This window comes from Brassica napus, chromosome A1, assembly GCF_020379485.1.
Source record: "Brassica napus cultivar Da-Ae chromosome A1, Da-Ae, whole genome shotgun sequence".
NCBI lineage: Eukaryota > Viridiplantae > Streptophyta > Magnoliopsida > Brassicales > Brassicaceae > Brassica > Brassica napus.
In genome coordinates this window covers 17,128,421-17,146,582 of record NC_063434.1, presented here as the reverse complement: position 1 = coordinate 17,146,582, position 18,162 = coordinate 17,128,421, and the positions used below count along the sequence as shown (strand labels likewise).

At 41.6% G+C, this 18,162-nt stretch overlaps 1 protein-coding gene across 3 annotated transcripts; it reads left to right on the top strand.

The window, feature by feature from the left end:
- The first annotated feature begins 1,090 nt into the window (after positions 1-1,090).
- Positions 1,091-6,508, top strand: LOC125606930 (vacuolar protein sorting-associated protein 35C-like). 3 transcript variants are annotated; one of them, XR_007338180.1, is made up of 21 exons: positions 1,091-1,261; positions 1,369-1,465; positions 1,551-1,674; positions 1,765-1,950; positions 2,053-2,140; positions 2,280-2,336; positions 2,434-2,523; positions 2,615-2,737; positions 2,858-2,992; positions 3,239-3,376; positions 3,481-3,720; positions 3,796-3,864; positions 3,997-4,086; positions 4,162-4,251; positions 4,429-4,515; positions 4,667-4,735; positions 4,819-4,899; positions 4,979-5,086; positions 5,168-5,271; positions 5,904-6,067; positions 6,149-6,508. XR_007338180.1 is itself a non-coding variant. In XM_048776082.1 (21 exons), the coding sequence occupies exons 1-21, from the start codon at positions 1,178-1,180 to the stop codon at positions 6,360-6,362; spliced, it is 2,397 nt and encodes a 798-aa protein (XP_048632039.1). In that variant the 5' UTR covers positions 1,091-1,177; the 3' UTR covers positions 6,363-6,508. The 3 variants fall into 3 exon arrangements, 2 of the variants coding, with proteins under 2 accessions (XP_048632039.1, XP_048632034.1); XM_048776082.1 differs by having other exon boundaries at positions 5,945-6,067; XM_048776077.1 differs by lacking the exons at positions 5,904-6,067; positions 6,149-6,508 and adding an exon at positions 5,409-5,877.
- Positions 6,509-18,162: the final 11,654 nt, after the last annotated feature.

Genomic DNA, 18,162 nt, shown 5'->3' with positions numbered 1-18,162 from the left:
GCCAAAACCGGGAAATTGCGTTTTCCCGCCAAAACCGAGAAATTGCGTTTTTCCACCAAAACCGAGAAATTGTGTTTTCCCGCCAAAACCGAGAAATTGTGTTTTCCCGCCAAAACCGAGAAATTGTATTTTCCCGTCAAAATCTGAGAAATTACATTTTTCCGCCAAAACCGAAAAATTGTATTTTCCCGTCAAAATCCAAGAAATTGCGTTTTCCGCCAAAATCGAAAAATTGTGTTTTCTCGCTAAAACCGCAAATTTGCATTTTCCCGCTAAAACCGAGAAATTACGTTTTCCGCCAAAATCTGAGAAATTGCGTTTTCCCGCCAAAACCGAGAAATTGTGTGTGTTTCCGCCAAAACCGAAAAATTAAATTTTCCTGCCAAATTTATGAAATACATTTTTCCGTCAAAACTGTGAATTACGTTTTCCGTCAAAATCATTAATTTTTTATTTTAACGATAAAACTGTTTTTTTAGTTAAATTGTAAAGTTATGTTTTTTTTATTAAACTCATGAAATTATATTTTAAGAAGCCCATGGACACCCATTGTCCATTTGGTCTTCGCCCAATTAGACCGTGTACCAATTGGTCTTTTGTCCAGTTGGACCATTTATTAATTGAGCATGTCCATAGCCCGCCCAAAATGAATTGGACTGGGCTAGCCCATGGTCAGCCCGCCCAGTTGACACCTCTACTAAAGAGGAGAGTGATGTTAACTTAAATGAGAAAATTGAAATTTTTACCTACTTTTGAATCAGTGAATGATACTAAATTTTTGATGGTATATATTCCCCTCTTGTTTTCAATCTATAGATCTTTTTAGTTTTCGCACATATTCATAAAACTTAATTTAATTATAAGATCATCATTTTTGATTAACTATTTTCAATAATTTTAAATTAATAGTAATCTAATAATTTTAGTTATTCTAAAATGTATCATTTATATATTAGTATTAACAAATAGTAATTTAATAAATATATAGAAAATATTCAAATGTATTTTGTTGAATTTTTTTTAAAATATGAATTATTTTAATTGTCATTATGTAACTAAATTAAAAAGTGTTTTGGCAAATGGATGATAATGAAGATAGAACAATTTAATGCGGAGAGACTTTATATTATTGGGTCAAAATTGAGACTCTTCTCTGTAAAGTTACAACTGAAACAGAATGATCGCCGACGACGATGAGAAGTGGCTCGCTGCCGCCACATCCGCCGTTAAACAAAATGCTTTCTACATGCAGCGCGCGATCGTATCCATCTCCCCCTCTCTTCTTCTTCACTCAATTTTTCCGAATCGGAAATCGCATCGGAACACCCCTAACTTCTGGATCCGTTTTTGCAATAATTGTTCTCGCAGGACTCCAACAATCTCAAAGACGCGCTTAAGTTCTCTGCTCAGATGCTCGGCGAGCTTCGTACTTCCAAGCTTTCTCCTCATAAATACTACGAACTCTGTGAGTCGCTATCTATCTATCTTCTTCCGACTCACATTTTTTCGAATTTGGGAGAATAACTCTTGTGCCGATCTGATTTGATCAGATATTCGAGCTTCTGATGAGCTGAGGAGTTTGGAGATGTTCTTTAGGGATGAGACTGCGCGTGGTTGCTCCATTGCTGAGCTTTACGAGCTTGTTCAGCACGCCGGTAACATTTTGCCAAGATTGTAAGCTTGCATCTCATTCTCAGAGTATATATATACATTGTGCTTTGCCTTCTCTGTTTTTTAATGTATAATAATCAATTTGGATATCAGGTATCTTCTCTGTACTATAGGATCTGTATATATCAAATCCAAGGACGTTGCTGCTAAGGATATATTAAAGGATCTTGTTGAAATGTGCCGCGCTGTTCAACATCCCTTGCGTGGTCTCTTCTTGAGAAGTTACCTTGCTCAAGTCACTAGGGATAAGTTACCTAGCATTGGTTCAGAGTTGGAAGGGTAAAGCCTCACGAATTAAATTCTCTTTCAACATGATGTTGAATGATTTTTGCTATTTTAAGACATATTTAAAGAGACAAATGATTTGTTAATTCTCTCCAGAGATACCGAAACACACATGGATGCTTTAGAGTTCGTGCTTCAAAATTTTACTGAGATGAACAAACTATGGGTTCGAATGCAACATCAGGTTATTTTTCTTTCCCTCAGATTCCGCATTGTATGTACTGACTACTGAACATGGTTCCAATGTCTGATCATGCTTGTGTCTACTCTTTCTGAATTTTCCCTACTTAATTGAATCTGAGTGGAGGCTTTCTTGTGTCTAGGGACCTACTCGAGAGAAGGAGAAACGGGAAAAAGAAAGGAATGAACTACGGGATCTTGTAATGACAGTATCTTGTAGCTGATTTTTCTCATCTAGAGATTTTCAAGTAATGGTTATTACTATTTGCTGAAGTTCTTCTCTTGACTGCTGATTAGGTTGGAAAGAACCTTCATATATTGGGTCAGTTGGAAGGTGTTGACCTTGTAGTCTACAGAGATACTGTTCTTCCTAGAATCCTGGAGCAGGTGTGGTTTTTCTCTTTCTTTGGATAGGTTCAGTATCCAAGTTTCCGTCTACTTGTTGGTGGAAATGAATTATGCATCACTGTTGTAATAGGTTGTCAACTGCAAGGATGAACTTGCACAGTGCTACCTAATGGATTGCATTATTCAAGTTTTTCCTGATGACTTTCACCTTCAAACTCTCGATGTATTATTAGGTGCTTGTCCACAACTTCAGGTACTTCTTATAAACCCACACTTTCTTCTTTTATATGCAGTACTTGATAAAAGATAATACTTCTAAAAAAACCTTATCCCATCAGAACATAAATTTCTTTTCATCATTTTTGTTTTTCAGCCATCTGTTGATATCAAGACGGTCCTTTCGGGTCTAATGGAAAGGCTATCCAACTATGCTGCATCTAGTGTGGAAGCATTGCCTAATTTCCTGCAAGTAGATGCCTTTTCAAAGTTGAATCATGCCATTGGGAAGGTAAATCCTGCATCTAATCATGAAGTTAAAGGAACTTAACACTTAAACCTGAGTTTTGTCATGAGGGCGTCTAGTATTAGAGAATAGCTACAAATTCTAGCTTTATCTCCGTGGTATTGTTATGAAGGTTTAGCTCTTAAACAGTGTAATTTTTATGCTAGTTCCCTCTGGTCGTATTACATTGATAATCTCTTTATGGTTATTTCATAAGCAGTTGACTGAGTCTATATCTTATATATGATTCAGGTTGTAGAAGCCCAGGTGGACTTGCCAGCCTCAGCATCTGTAACATTATATTTGTTTCTTCTGAAATTCACTCTCCATGTCCATTCCGATCGTCTAGACTATGTGGACCAAGGTTTTGGTATAAAACCTTCCGAGCATGTATAAGCGTGTTAAGTTTATTAATAATTACGTTTTGTGTCTATTTAATCAGTTCTTTAAGTTGCTAATACACGTTGTTGTCTCCCTTTTCAAATTTTCTTTAGGGATCTTGTGTTAGCCAACTCTCCGCCACAGGAAAACTTTGTGATGACAAGGCATCAAAACAGATCGTTGCATTTCTTAGCGCTCCATTGGAGAAGTTTAATGATGTTGTAACTATTTTGAAGCTTACAAACTATCCTCGAGTAATGGAATACCTTGACCACGATACAAACAAAGCAATGGCAATTATCATAATTCAGAGCATTTTGAAAAACAATACTCGCATTGCTACGGCTGATGAGGTGTGCTTTTCTATTATTTAACTTCTTCTTTCAGCATTCTCTATTGATTTGACGTTTCTTTATTGCGTGTTGCAGGTTGACGCATTGTTTGAACTGATAAAGGGACTTATCAAGGATTTCGACGGGCTAACTGATAATGATGAGGTACTAAATCATATATTTGATCAATCCTTATTGTATTCGTGTTCACAGTATTATAGTCACCTGAAAGGGTAATTTTTCTTTCGATAACTTACCTGTTCTTGTACCCGACATGGTTTCTATACTGAGTTCTAGATTGATGAAGAAGATTTCCAGGAAGAGCAGAACTCTGTCGCACGGTTGGTTCACTTTCTCTACAATGATGACCCAGAAGAAATGTCTAAGGTGTGTATATATTTATATTTGATACATTGCTAGGTGACCTTATCTGCAATTTCTAATTCATATGCCCAACTACAGATAATTTTCAGAATTAGGAAGCACATCCTGACTGGAGGACCTAAGCGTCTACCTCTTACGATACCACCACTTGTCCTTTCCGCTCTCAAGGTTTGTCTTTCTTTAGATGATCAGTTATTCACTCTATTCTCCAACTGGGGAAAAGGTATTAAGTTCAGTCTAGCATTTGGAAGTATTTGTGTGTCCTTCCAATTTTTCAAGAAGAATTGATTTTAAATTTAAGTATGTACATGAATTTTCTTGAGTTGATATGATATGCTTGCACAGTTAATTCGGCGAATGCGAGGTGGAGATGAAAACCCATTTGGAGATGACACGTCAACACCACAAAAAATTCTACAGCTCTTAACAGAGGTCAGTGTATGTACATACATCTTGATTGTTAGAAAAGAGTTCGCATGGTTTAATGTCTCGCGAGCTTCAATGGCGTTGTCCCAGTGAAAACCATTTGTTTTTTCTTTGGAAGAATGCTGTGAGGCGATTTTAAATCTCAGTTTTTTTTCAGACCGTGGAAGTTCTATCTGATGCCTCGGCATCTGAATTGGCATTGCGACTCTACTTGCAATGTGCTCAGGTATATGATCGTGTAGTTTACGATCATCCCTTATCAAAACCTGCAGATATAGTGAATGATCTGATAGTTTTTTGAATCCCCAGGCAGCAAATGACTGTGAATTAGAAACAGTCGCATATGAGTTCTTCACGAAGGCATACCTTCTGTATGAAGAAGAAATTTCGGTACGTGATATTTTTACGAGGCTACAAGTATCTCTTTAAGAAGGACTTTGACATGAGCCTTAAATTTTGGGTGTTGTAGGATTCAAAGGCACAAGTAACAGCATTACGTTTAATAATAGGGACACTACAGCGGATGCGTGTATTTAATGTTGAGAACAGAGATATTTTGACTCACAAGGCGACAGGGGTATCTTTCCTTATATGCCAGTTGACTTAGTGAGTGTTACATTGAATAATAACTAGGCTAAATTATATTTCGTTGTTGTAGTACTCTGTGAAACTCCTCAAGAAGCCAGATCAGTGTAGAGCTGTTTACGAATGTGCGCATCTTTACTGGGCTGAGGAAGGCGAGAACCTGAAAGATGGAGAGAGGTATGCTACATATGAATGCACTAAATCTTGAAAGTTAAGACTGGGAAGGATAGACAATTAGCATACCGATAAATTAGTAGTTGTGATGGGAAACACGGCAACTTTAACTAATATGAAATTTATGAAATTGAGAACAGGGTTGTGCTTAGAGCTGGGAATTTTAATTAATGCCCGCGGGCCCCGCCCCATTTGACCCGCTGCGGGGCGGGTGCGGGTCGAAGAATTTGAAAATTTGCAATGGCGGGTGCGGGTGCGGGTCAAGATTATTTTAAGCGGGGCGGGTGCGGGTCAGTCGAATTTGAGTCGCGGGTACTCGTTAACCCGCAAATTTAAGAAAAAAAGATTTTTTTTTTTTTAAATGTTTTTTTTATAAAAAATATATTAAATCTCGTAAATATTTATATAATTTTAATTATTAATATATTATTTTAATATAATTTTTTTAAAATAATATTTTTTAACTATATAATAATTATTTTTAATTAAAATAATTATTTTTAATATAATTAATATTATCCGCGGGTTAAGCGGGTTACCCGCGGGTTTTTGCGGGGCGGGTGCGGGTAGAAATTTTTTTGTTTGTGAGTTATGCGGGTCGATTTTTTGAATCAAAAAAATGATTCAATCCGCAGCGGGGCGGGGCGGGTCGGGGCGGGTTGACCCGCAAACCCAGCACTATTGTGCTTTGCCTGAAGAGGGCACAAAAAATTGCAGATGCTGTTCAGAAAATGGCCAACGCATCCCGTGGTGCCAGTAGCACCGGGTCTGTGTCTCTGTATGTCGAACTGCTGAACAAGTAAGTTACCCATTTAAGTTGCACCTACTTGGTACATACGCTGCAAAAAAAAGCTTTTTCTTAATTGAGTGAAAATTGCAGGTATCTCTACTTTTTGGAGAAAGGAAATCCACAGGTAACAGGCGAAACAATCCAGAGCTTAGCTGAATTAATCAGAAGTGAGACGAAGAAAGCTGAGTCGGGCGCAGGGACATTCATAACCAGCACTCTGCGTTACATGGAGTTTCAGAGACAACAGGAGGATGGTGGCATGAGTGAGAAATACCAGAAAATCAAAATGGAATGGTTTGAATGATAACTCTTTTTCTTTTGCATTATTTTAGACTCATCATCAATAGTCATGGCGTGTCGTCTTGTTGGAGAATAATGAAAAGAGTAACAAAACTTGTATCATCACTTTTACTTTCCCAGCTTACACTTATCTATAAACATGTTTGCTGAGTTTGAAACTTGCGCTGAATTACAGGTGATGGATACAACATACAAAATATGATTTAACTGGAGATATGTTGGGGATTGAAACTGGTTCATAATTAATTGCAGAAGCAAAAGTTGTTTAATTCGAATAAACTCCACTTAATTATAAGAACAAAACAAAAGACCAAAACCAAACTTGGGTGTCTGTCCATTAACTCATTGATGCATTGTTAGAACTTTCAACATACCAAAACCACAAATATATAAAAACAGAGCTTTCCCAATCATCACCATCATCATCATCATCATAGGATGGAGCATGCCTTCTGCGCTTTGCTCTTCTTCTTCTTCTGCTTCGGAGGTTGCAAGACCACTCGTATGGCTGCGTCAAACACCGCTTTCACATTCTGCATTCAAACATACAGTCACATTAACATTAGAAATCGGTTATAATAGTAACACAAATCAATGCTGTCACGTGTACCTCTTGAGATTTGGAACTGCATAGGCCTGGGCGTAAATAACGCAAACCGAAATCCGTACCTCAAACCGAGCAAAATTATCGGTTTCGGACCGGTCACGGATGTAAGAGAAATACCGATTGGGACTTGACAAACCAGCAATTCGGAGGTCGGGTCGGTTCGGTTATAACCCGTTATCCGATTCAAAATCCGGATATAACCGAGGTTTAATGACAACACATATACATATGTCGACTCATCGTATCTCTATCTCATCTTTTCCTCTTCTCTAGTTTTTTTTGTCGTGAAAGAACCTAGTTCCCAAAAACGTCTCCTCGATTACACACTGTAATGACTGCAATGTTCAATCCGGCCTATATAAATCATGTAGATTCTCTCTATTCGACTCCATCTGAGCTTTCAAGTAACCAATCGCAGGTTCTTCTCCTTACTTCTTAGTTCTTTTTCGTCTAATCTATTTCGATTTCAGTTAGAAATTTGTTTAGGATTTAAGTAAATCCTTTGTCTCTTTCTATTTGTATTTTATAATTGATATCAAAATTGGTTTGAACTTGTGATCTGATATATTGTTTCTGTTGGAGCAGATGGATTCAACATCCTCACTTGATCGAGAAACCCGTAGCAAAGAAGATGAGGCAGAGTTTCCATCTCCCGACAGTAGCAGAGAAAAGAGAAAACAATCAAGTGCTGGGAGTTCTCAACCATCTAAGGTTAAGCGGATCCTTCCTACAAGATCAGATGTGTGGGAACATTACACAAGAACTAAGGAGGATAGAGACCGGTGTCTATGCAACTATTGTCAGAAAAACTTCTCGTGTCTCACCTCATCAGGGACCACGAACCTGAGGAAGCATCTTGAGATTTGCAAGAACCATCAAGCTTGGTTAGCAGTTCAGAAGAACAAACAAGAAAATGTCTCCGAGGATGGGAAGCTGAAGGTGGGTAAACTTACTGAAACTGTCTTTAGAGAAGCAACGAATGAGATGGTCGTGATGGGCCAACTACCTTTAGCGTTTGTCGATAGTCCTGCCTGGAAGCATTTCTGTAAAAAGGTTTGTTTCTTAAGTGCTATTCATCTTACTGTAAGTGTTTGTTGTTATTATTTTCATATAAGCTTATGTTTATGTTTTATTTGTTTGTAGGCAAAGATAGGATACACTCCTCATTCAAGAAGAACTTTAACCAAAGACATCGTGAAGTCGTATGTGGAGAAGAAAGATGCTCTAAAGAGATGGTTCTTGTGCAACAAACAACGTGTGTCCATAACTACAGACATATGGGTTTCCCAAACCACAGGTAATACATTAGAAACATACTTGATTTGCAAGTTATCATATATGGGTTTCACATTCTTTCTGTCTTTATGTTTTGTAGGCGCTAGTTACATGGTGATTACGGTTCATTATATTGATCCTTTCTGGCGACTGAAGAAGCTGATCATCGGGTTCAAACATGTCACGGATCACAAAGGTCAGACTATAGCTTCTGTTTTACTGGATTGCTTGGCTGAATGGGGAATTGAGAGGGTGTTTTGTGTTACCGTTGACAATGCAACTGCGAATACATCAGCATTAAGGAAGTTTCATAGTGCATTTTCTTTAGTTTCTGATCAGTCTCTAGTTTTAGATGGTGAGTTCTTGCATATGAGATGTAGTGCTCATATAATAAACCTGATTGTGAGGGATGGAATGGCTGAAATAGATCAGAATGTCACGGCTATCCGAAATGCTATCTCGTATGTTAGATCACATACAAATAGGTTGAGTTCTTTTGAGCTTAAGGTTGAGACGGGTAAGATATCAAGAGGAAGCTTGCCTTTGGATGTCAAGACAAGGTGGAATTCAACATACCTGATGTTGACAACAGCTCAGAAGTTCAAGGTGGCATTCAACAAGATGGTGGCAGAAGACAAGCTGTACAACGACTATTTCTGTGAGATTGAAGCTGGTGCTAAAAGGATTGGTCCTCCTGATCATAGCGATTGGAATGCAGTTGATAAATTGTGCAGGTTTCTTGTGATCTTTTACAACTCAACCTTGGTGGTATCAGCTTCAACTTCTCTTAATTCCCACAAGTGTTATGAAGAGGTGGTCACCATTGCAACAAATCTGATGGCTCTCGTCAACAGCTATGATCCTGAGTTGAAGTCCAAGGCAACAGAAATGTTGAAAAAATTCGATAAGTATTGGGATGGTCTCAAGAATTTGAACAAGATGCTGATGGTTGCTACTGTCTTTGATCCAAGCAAGAAGTTAGAGCTTGTGAAGTTGTGCTTTGAGGAATTGTATGGAAATGACACTGTCGAGTATAAGGAGATGTACGACTCCTTGCTCAATGTCTTGAGAAGTTTGTTCAAGGAATACAGTACAAGATTAGGAGGTGATACTGATCCAGATGACCAATCATCTCAGCCTAACAAAACATCACAGTCTTCTCGAGAGAAGTCTATTGAAAGAATGGAGATAGTTGATGATTGTGCTGGCTACAAACGGATTGATGTTAGGTACTACCTTATTACATTTTCTATACATTTTCTTCTATGCAGTAATATAAACTGAACATTTATATACATTTTTTATAGGTACAAACAGAAGCTAAATGAGATTGGAGTGAGAGAGAAAAGGGATGAGTTAGAAACTTACCTCAGAGAAAGTGTGGAAAACCCGGAGTTGATGGCTGGAATGGAGTATGACGTTCTGTCATATTGGAGATCGAATGCAGCCAGATTTCCAGTGTTATCAGAGATTGCTCGAGATGTTTTGGCAATGCAGGTTTCTTCAGTTGCTTCGGAGAGTGCTTTTAGCACTAGTGGGAGGATGCTTTCACCACATAGGAGTTGTCTTACTCACTTTATGATTGAAGTTTTAATGTGTTCAGAACAGTGGATGAAACAAGATCTGAAGATGGAGTCAAGACTGCCTTCAAATGCACAAATTCTTGAAGAACTTGAGGAGGATGACAAGCTTGAAAGAGGTAACACTGATCACTCTTACTCTCTTACATGAATGGATCACTCTTACTCTCTGAATGAACAACTTTATTTATATTTTGCAGAGAATGGAGATGCATCAACAGTCTTGGAGTAATAGTTCTACAAGAAGATTGTCTTTTATGTTTGGAATTTGAGCATTTTGAAGTTGTTTCTGTAGTACTTTTTATGTATTGATTTCGTTATGGATGCTAAGTGTTTTGGTGTGTTCAAACTTGTGTGTTTTTGTTTCGGTTCTTAAGTTACTTAAGGTATTTTTCGAGCTTTAAATGACTTCTTTGGTTACTTTAGTTACAAAATAACCGAACTCGAAAATGATCCGATTATATTACGGATTTACACGGTTCTTATACAGCTGCTCCGAACCGGTCCGAACCCGATGGGTTCCGAACCGATACCATACTGAAAAGGTTAAAAAACCGAATGGGACTTTTAAGCCTGCATCCGAATAACCGAAATCCACAATAACCGAACCGAACCCGATCGGTGTACCGAACGCCCAGGCCTAGTGGAAACTGTGATTCTTTCATCAAATGAGGATCCTATTGAGGAGTATGATGAGGATTACTGGAAGGAAAGACCTACAGAGATTACTCTGCAGGATGAAAGTTATTCAACACATTCCGTCAACAACATGCCTACACCATCGATCGACGAAATCTACTCAGCATCGATCGATTCCCACCCTATCATCTGCATCGATCGATCCGCCACCGGGTACATCGATCGATATTAAAGCCGCCGCCTCAGAAAAAACAAGGAGGGAATATTCCAATTCCTATCTCAAATAGGTTTAAAAAAACCTATATAAGGAGTTCTGCACCCCAGGTGTCTATCGATCGATGGGGATGAGGTAGGTCGATCGATGACGGTCTCTCTCTGTCGATCGATGGTTAGCTCATGCTGTCGATCGATTTTGACATAGAAAGGTGAGGGTGTTTCTCTGCGAATTCCTCATGAGTCATGATTCGAACTGCACTACACTCCGCAGTCGTTTCAGCAGATGATGTCGATCAATGTCCAGAGTAATCTGTCGATCGATCTTCGTCATGGTCTATTGATCGATGTGCATCCATTGACATCGGTCGATACCATTGGGATCCGCTGAAGCTCATGGAGCTTTCAACTTTGAAGTCTCCTTCTCCAAGCTTCTCATGCTTCACCTCTTGTCAGAAATCATCATCTAATATGGCATTCACGTGGTGCTTTGCTTTCTCAACTCCTGCCTCTCTAGCCAAGGCTTCCTGCCTCTTTACAGTGTCTGCAGTATGAACCACTCGCATTTCAAGCTTCCTCACCTGAGTCCCTAAAGTCTCAATCTTTGTGTTCAGACTGTTGTAGACGGAATCTATCTTCCCATTGAAATCCACAGTGAGTTGTTGCTTTCCTTCCAAAACTCTGTCAAGCATCAATTCAATCTTGCTCTCATGAGTCTGTGGTGGTGGATTCTGGTAGTATGAATTTCCATAGCTTCTGTTGTTGTTGCTGAAAGGCTTCTGGAACTGTGAACTCTGGTTACTCCTATAACCATTGCCATAGAAGTTTATGTTTCCTCCCTGGTTTCCAGACTTCTGAAATCCAGTTCCTCCAATGTAGTTCACCTTTTCCTCTCTCAAAGTCAGTGTTCTTGGTGTTGCTGCTGTTTGCCAGATTTTCTATCAGTCTCACAGCTTCCACCAGATTCCTAGTGTTGAAGTTTCCCTTGCTAGCTGTATCAAGAGCCATCTGATAACTCAAGCCAATACCTCTGAAGAAAGTGCTCAGCAGTTGCACTTCATTGAATCTGTGGTGTGGACAGTCACGCTGGAAGAACATGAATCTGATCCAAGCATCTTTAAAAGACTCTCCAGTCTCCTGCGCGAATGTAGCAATTTTGCTCTTCAAGTCTTCAGCGCGTGCCTCATCAAAGAAGTTTCGCAAGAAAGCATTCTTGATGTCGGCCCACGATGTTAGAGATCCTGGAGGTAACTGCTTAAGCCAGTGCATCGCTTCTCCAGCCAGAGTATACTTGAAGAGCTTGTACCGTAGGTAGTCCTCAGGGACTCCATCCATACGGATAGCAGCGATTAGATCCTCGAACCTTTCCAGATGGTCCATAGGATGCTCGTGCGGTAACCCAGAGTGGAAGCTGCGACACGAGTGTGTATCCAACTGTTCCAGACGAATTTCCAAAGGCCACAACAACAGGAGGTTGCTTATACATCACACCCATCGTGCAAACCTGCTGGCCAAGCATCGATCGATGATGTTGCTTATACATTGCTCGACAGGTTAACACCAACGTCGCTCGATAAGGAACCTCTGCCATCGATCGATAGACGTTACGAATGTGGACGTCGCGCTTATGACAGCTTTGGAACCAAAAAGTTCAGATGGGAAGAGAAGAACGAATATGGAGTCTACAGAGACGAGTCTGGACATGCAAGGAGCGCACCTGGTGATATTATTCATGTTACCAAGGATGACATCAGGAAAGTTCTGGAGAGCGCATCCCTATTTGGAGAGGGCAACATATGTCTTCCAGAACAAGCTACTTCTCACACACCAACAACACTGCCACCAATAACATTGGCACCAGAGATCTACACCAAGGAGGAGATCAATAAAATGGTGACTGGTATTTGTGGAGCTCAGGAAAAGTTAGGAGATGAACTTAGGACATTGGTAAATGACACTTGTTGGGGAAAAATATTCCATGAAGAGATTACTCCAGCTTCCGTCTTCCAGGTCCCTACCCCCAGGGTCTGTGTTCCTGCCTCTGGGTCCCGGGTCCCTGTCCCAAATGATTTCTCCTGCCTTAAGATAAATGGAAATCTCCACTTATCAAGTAACCAGCTTGGGCAAGAAGGATTATCCCCAAATCTAAGAGAAAGAGGAAGTATTCCAATACATACGACCTCCCTTAAAAAAATAGAAATATTCTATTATCTAAGGATATGATGAATATTTCCAAATCCTAAGAAGGGAGGCACGACCTCTTCTATAAATATAGGTTTCTAAACCTAAGGAGAAGGAGAGGGATGTCCATGACCAGAGCTCACCAATTCCACAGCCGCCAAGGCAATACTCCACATCTAGAAGACCTTCTTTCTTCGACACGCCTAGGAGAGGCTGATTTCGGCGGTTACTATCGACCATGGGAAGATATATGCTCGCTGCAGCACGTCTACAACTCTATTGACTGGCTGAGGCAACGATCTCCAGCTCATCACCAAGGTCCATCCATGCTCACTGAAGCACATCAACGCTCTGTGCTCACTGCAGCATATCGACAGGTTTACCATCTGTTCGGGCTATGTGCCCCCTAAAACGGATGACTCCAACAACCTACAGAGCTACGTGCTCCCTAGGCCACGTGCCTCCATTAAAGCTATGTGCCTCCATCAGGCTATGTGCCTCCATCAGGCTACGCGTCCATCTAGGCTCTGCGCCTCCACATACATGAATTACGAACGGCTTGATCCCTCACTGAAGGGTATGTAGGCAATCCCCATTGGAGGATGCAGCTATAAACCCAAACACCTTCCATGGTTCCACCCCTAGACGCTCAGGGACCGCCCCTGGTGGTCGAAACCATCAACTACAGATCAGGAGGAATCCAAGGACCGATCCTGGAGTCGGGACCATCAATTGCAGACCCATAAGACACTACGATCTTCACTACAGACAGACGGTTCCTTCCTAACAGCCGACCTTTCTTACTGCTACTAAGGTACTGACGGCATATACCAGCTCATACCAGTATGGCACTAACCTCAGAGCAGGATCTCCTGGCTTATCCACGACCGAAGCAGGAGAAAGTATCACGACAACCAGTCTCCTTCTTCTTATCATTCCGTAATGCTGAGCACGAATCACTTATACACAAAAATCCCCTAACAGTTTAGCGCTAGAAGGAGGGGCAGTCATATGCTAAGTGATGATGGTGATAGGCGGAAGAGACATTACATCCATTCCTTCAGAATATTTCAACCCCAGCCGTCTAGGGGCAAGAAACTACGTATTCTCACCAGATCTATACCTCACACAGCTGGAAACACCTCTTCAAGGGAGGATTACACAACGCTAAACAGAAGTAACAAAATCATACACAGAGATTACCAACTAGTTCCTGCTGGTTCTGGGTCCTATCCTCAGATCAGACTTCCTGCAGTCCATGGTTCTTGCTGGTTCTGGGTCCTATCCTCTAATCAGACTTTCTGCAGTCCCTGGTTCTTGCTGGTTCTGGGTCCTATCCTCAGATCTGACTTTCTGTAGTCCCTGGTTCATGCTGGTTTCGGGTCCTATCCTCAGATCAGACTTTCTGCAGTCCCTGGTTCCTGCTGGTTCCGAGTCCTATCCTCAGATCAGATCCCCGCAGTCTTCGGATCGGCCGGCTCTAAGTCTCAACCTCAAAGCCAGGCCCTAAATTCTTTGGCCACTTCTGGTCTTGGGTCTCAACTGCAAAGCATGCCTCTACAACCGTTGGATTCAATATTCCCAACCAGGGGCAGTCACCACCAACATCAGGATTAGTGGATAGCAAGCTCTAGATTCCACCAAAGTGTCCAGGCTCATAACTCCGCCCCATAGGAGAAAGATAAGACGTCTTCAAGTAGGACACAACATCTTTCAGTCGGGCTCAAAGCTTTGATAAGTTACATAATCAGGGGTGTAGAAACCCTTAAAAAAAAAAAAGAATGGTCGAGTATCTTTTGGATGGTCGAGTCGCGGACGATCAGATTGTTCTTGTCTGAACCATGAGTCAAGTATGCCATTGGACAATGGTTAGACAATGTGGTAGATTGATTCAAAGGACACTTGAAGAATGACACTTTTGGAAGCACAACAGGAAGATCGGAAATTGGGCGAAAAACCCTAAATTTTGGTATTACGAAATTTTTCGAAGAAGCCGAAAGCTCGGTAAATATTTTTCTTCAAGATCAGAGTCCCAGTAGAGTTTATTAAAAATACTCAGGCCATCAGAACGGGCGTAGAAAATTATTTGGGATTGATCGCGGGACGAAAATTCACCGGAAAGGCCAAAATCGGCCGAATCGACCGAGAAGCTCGAGGTGGCTTGATGTGTATGTGTTCAGGACGTGGTGGCAGGCTCTTGACAGTGTGTGTGTGTCAAGGGAAACATGATGTGTTGCAGTACATGCAACCTGTACATGCAAATAGACATGTGGAGCACGAGGTGGAACGGCCAAGCACGAGGTGTTGCGATGCATGCGACCGAAGCATGCGGCCAGCCATGTGTGAGATGGAGTGTCCACCTGCATGCACTTCAGTCATGCAACAGGCCATATGGACGTGGGTTTGTCATCCTGCATGAGACTGAGGCATGCAGCCAGCCATGTGAAGCACGAGGTGGAACGGCCAAGAACGAGGTGTCGCGATGCATGCGACCGGGCCATGCGGCCAGACATGTGGAGGACGTGGTGTCAGCTTGATTGTGAGCAGGCCATGCATCAAGACAGGTAGAGGGCGTGGTGTCACCTTGCATGTGAGCAGGCCATGCTGAAGGAGAAGTGGAGCACGAGGTGCCACCGCGCATGCATCCAGAGCCATACGAAGCGACACACGGGCTGCCACACGGCTTGTTCCTGATTGGTTGCTGATTCCTATAAATAGGCCATGAACCCCTCTCATTTCAATCCATCCAGAACACATCAAACCTACTTCAAAACATAAAGAGAAAGCAAAGAAAGAAAGATCGAGTTTCGATAGTTTTCGAGCGATTTAGCCAGTTTTCGAGAACAGTTACTCTGTCGATTTTGAGTCAGCACCTGGAGAAGGTTCTTTTCAAGTGAAGAGAGATCGGTTCTAGTGGAGACCAGTTCAAGTGGAGATCAGTCAAGAAGAGGGTCTACTTTTGAAGGTCGGGAAAGGGGTTCGGATCGCAGAAGTCGGGTTTGGGGTCAAGGCCATGGTCAACCAAAAACTGTGAGTTATAATCAATTGATTGCTGAGTTGTTTTCATGCAGGGTCCCGTTACTTGGAAGTTGGATCATGGCAGGAGGCCGGGTCTAACTGAGTAACGGTTTGACTAGTTAATAATTGAGGTTATTTTGATTGAGTTGATAGCATTCTTGTTATTGCTTGAGAACCGTAGTAGCATGCTAATGGTTAGGTTGATTGGTTAGTTAGCGAATGCGGAATGCTTAGATGATATCGCTAAGTTGTGGATAGTTAGGTATTCTGGAATTAGTCTTATGCTAGATTGTGGAATATGATTGATTGTGTTAATTTGCGATTAATACTAGGAACTTTGTGTTATTTTACCGGGTTTAGTATTAATCATATATTGGCCATAGAGCATTTGTGTAACCCACAATGCTAGGCATGTTTGAGGTAGAGGTGTTGATTTTGTGGTGACTATTACTAGGAACTTTGTGTTATATTACCGGGTTTAGTATTAGTCGTATATTGGCCGATAGCATTTGTGTAACCCACAATGCTAGGCATATTGGGGTGAGTTAGTGTTCCTTCAGACCTCGTACCCAACGGGTTCAAGAAAACCCCTTATTCGCTGGATCGGGAAGACTCAGATAGACGGGGTCATGGCCTGTGGCTGAGTGATTACACGACGGTGTAATGTGGCGGTGACCCGAAGGACTGTGGGCTGTCGCGCGGTGACCCGCGGTCGGTTGAAAGTTCCTTCTTCTGGCCTTTGTGGTAGGAAGATAGAATATTGCCGATAGTGAAGGAGGAACATAACGTCACCAGGTCACGAGTTTGTTATATATATTATATCGTGTTTTGGGTTGTTAAATCCTGGTTTAAATCGAGTTTGAGTTTGGTGATGAGCTAGTAATTAGCATAATGCTAGTTATCTTGCTATCGTTTACCGCTGCGTATTTCAGATATTGCTTATTGTTATTGAATTGTGTTGTTAGGTGAACCTCTCGCTTTAGATTGTTTGGGGTGGGATAGCGAGGGGTTGTATTTGTTAGTTGGGGATTGTAACTCACTGAGTAATGCTAGATTACTCACTCCTCACTCGTTGTTGTTTTTAGGTAACCAGTAGTGAGCTCGTAGAAGGCGCGGGAGGCTAGGCTGGCTGGTGTAGATTTGCATCTTTTTGCTTAAGACGCTTTCAGACTATAAGTATGTACTTTCGCTTTCCTGGCATGCCACCACTTGTATAATATTTTGTGTATTGTAAACCAGATATTTTATAAAATAAATAAAGCGAATGTTTTGTGCAAATGCCTTGTTGTTCTGATATTAGCTTGTCCGAGCTAACACAACGTCAGATTGGAGTACGGGTTGAGAAGCCTTAGGCTTTGGTCTGACGGGACGTGTTAGTGGGCGGCCTGGCCTAGTTACAAATTGCACTTTTTGTAACTCTGGCTGGATTGCCCGTTAACCCGTCTTGTAGCGCTCCTGAACCTTGGTAGACGATCGGGCCGTGGGTCATGTTTTTGTTTGATTGTTGGCCGGTGGTTCGACCTATTGCCTAGAACGGTTTGGGGGTGTTACAAGGGGAGTCAAAAGAAGAGTTCCTAGGAACACTGCAGGCGTACCAGGCAACCACTAAGAGGTAACCGGAGAACCACCTGCCTCTTCAGGCTTTAGAATCTAAGTGGTAATGGAATCCTAGATAAGCCTAATAGCTGGGTGGATAGAACGCCTTTTAGTGCTCGTCAACTTCTATTGGAGTTGTTCCGCGAAAGGCTCCCTGCCCAAGCGCCGGGAACACTGCTTCTCTGCATCCTGCAAAGGAGCCGAAGAAAAACGCGAACTCTACATCAAGACATGCTAGCCTTCTGATTCTTGGGTCCAATTAGAGCAAAGGAGAGTAAATGAAACCGGAGAACACACGTTCCAGCTACTATTCTTCTCTGGGTTCCGAGTTCCAGCTTCCAAGTCCCAGGTCCCGGATCAAAGATCCCGGATCCAGGTTCCGGATCTCCGGCTATCCACCTTACATGGAGGTGAAATCCATTGGCTCCACGAAAAAGCAAGCTCCGACCACCTTACTACCGCTTTTCCGGGCAACAAACCCTGATATACCTCTAAAGAAAATTAAGGCTTTTTCCCCCTATAAACTCCTGGGGAAACTCAGGATCTGTGCCTCTCCAAGTCTCCAAGGCTGCACCCCTCGAGAAGTTGTAAGAAACAGAAATTCCCAGTGAAAGAGTCAAGAACATGCCAGTCTACAAGGAAGTAGGTCCAAGGCACATACCTTCCTGAACTTCTACGAAAGAGATAACTGAGAG